Source organism: Ctenocephalides felis, unplaced genomic scaffold, assembly GCF_003426905.1.
Source record: "Ctenocephalides felis isolate EL2017-DRISC unplaced genomic scaffold, ASM342690v1 CF-g0.4_SCAFFOLD_01886, whole genome shotgun sequence".
Taxonomy (NCBI): domain Eukaryota; kingdom Metazoa; phylum Arthropoda; class Insecta; order Siphonaptera; family Pulicidae; genus Ctenocephalides; species Ctenocephalides felis.
Genome location: NW_020538040.1, coordinates 68219273 through 68221110, shown reverse-complemented (window position 1 = coordinate 68221110; position 1838 = coordinate 68219273). Strand labels below are relative to the sequence as shown.

Below are 1838 nucleotides of genomic sequence, written 5' to 3'. Positions count from 1 at the left end.
TCTTACAGGCAATCGCAAAAATCGATCAAGATTTCAGGATCCGCTCTATCAATAATATTAATTTTTGTATTATAATTTTTTAATTTATAAATGAATGTTAACAATTATATATCAAATATTAATTTGTTTAACAGAAACTTAGTAATCTTCCAGTAAAGACAACTTTGTATGCCAGTATTTGAAATATATATTGAAAAGAAATTAAAGTTCTGTGATTGTCGAATTAGATATTCAGTGCACATATTTGCCTCGATAATACGATGCACCTACATCACGCTCGCGCCCGTCTTATCAATATGGCGAGAGACAAAGACAGTGCGACCAAACCCTGGCCATAATGCTTCATGACATCAGAAACTGGACATATAAATAGTTGATGGATACAGAGAATCATCATCATTTGATTACATTCCTTCAATCAATCATCAGTCAATAACTGAATTACAACAAATTCATTAAAATGACTTCCTTTAAACTTTTATGTGTGTTTGTGCTTTTCGGTGCTTGTTTAGCTCAACCAGCAAAACAAAATATTTTCAAAGGTATTACTTAGAATTATCATTGTTGTAAATTTTTTGTTAATTTCGTTATTTATTCGTATAGAAATGCCGGTCAGTGATCTAGCAAAAGAAATGAAAGCATCATGTGATGGAAACGATGCTATTGCTTGTATGAAATTTAAAGTTATGAGCTTTTTGGATATGCTATTCAAGAAAGACAACTTCCAAGTTAGTGGTGGATATATAACAACAGTGATTTACTCAATATAATTTTACGTATGTTTTTAAGGTTTCTGAAAATGTAGAAATTAGCAGAAATAGCTACAGCGCAAATGAAGTTGATGGACGATCAGATGGTTCCTTCTTAGATTCAGTTGAAAAATATCTGAAAGGACATGATGTATCTTTCAAAATGCCATTCGGAGAATCTAAAGTCAAAATCTCACCAAGAAATTTGGACAACGATGAACTTGATATTTCTGTCAAATTCGAAGATGATGTCAATGAAGCTAAGAGCAGCAGCGTATCACGTAATTTTAAACGCCATTAATTACATTCATTCAAATTTATTTTATTTATTTACTTTGATTTTCAGCAAGAAAATCCAAATTGAAGAAAATTGTTTTACCAATCTTGGTCTTCATCATGCTTAAGGCTTTGACCCTCATCCCCTTGGCTTTGGGTGTACTCAGCATCAAAGCATGGAACGCACTCCAGCTGTCTTTCTTCTCATTTGTTGTATCTCTGGCCATGGCAGTATTCCAATTGTGTAAAAAGGTATATATTGATCGAATCATTATTCAGAAATACCTACAAATTTACAACAGAATTTTAACAATAATTTTGTAACAGATTGCTTCTGACCACCATGCTCCACAAATCGCTGCCCACGGCCCATGGGACCAACAGTACGCCCGTTCTCTCGGCTGGTCAGCTCCTGCTGAACCCAAGATCGATGCCCAGAACTTGGCTTACAACGCATATGCATAAGAAGCTTCATCGAAGTGCTGCAGCCATTGAAACGACCGAAGAACATTAATTTATTTTGTAGATATTTGTAGTTTATTTATTTGAACGATTGTATATAAGTTATTGTATTGTAAACGAATCAATTCGCAAAATACATACGTTTTTACAAAAAAATAATTTGCCTTTAGTTTAGAATATATTTATAACATTTCCTTCTCACAGGTTTTAATTAACTTCCCGTAGGACAAGTTATAGTAATCGCAAAAAATCGAAAATGAAAATTTTTATATATCTTGACGTTTCAAAGGTTTCTGAATATTTTGGCATACCATAGAAAAAATTGATGTATGTGGGTGTATGTGTGTGTAT

The 1838-nt window shown here is 33.0% G+C and overlaps 1 protein-coding gene across 1 annotated transcript; it reads left to right on the top strand.

Annotated features, from left to right (window-relative positions):
- The first annotated feature begins 460 nt into the window (after nucleotides 1-460).
- LOC113376655 lies at nucleotides 461-1517 on the top strand. Its single transcript, XM_026616651.1, has 5 exons — nucleotides 461-542; nucleotides 604-728; nucleotides 790-1021; nucleotides 1096-1277; nucleotides 1353-1517. The coding sequence occupies exons 1-5, from the start codon at nucleotides 461-463 to the stop codon at nucleotides 1488-1490; spliced, it is 759 nt and encodes a 252-aa protein (XP_026472436.1). The 3' UTR covers nucleotides 1491-1517.
- The last annotated feature ends 321 nt before the right edge of the window (nucleotides 1518-1838 follow it).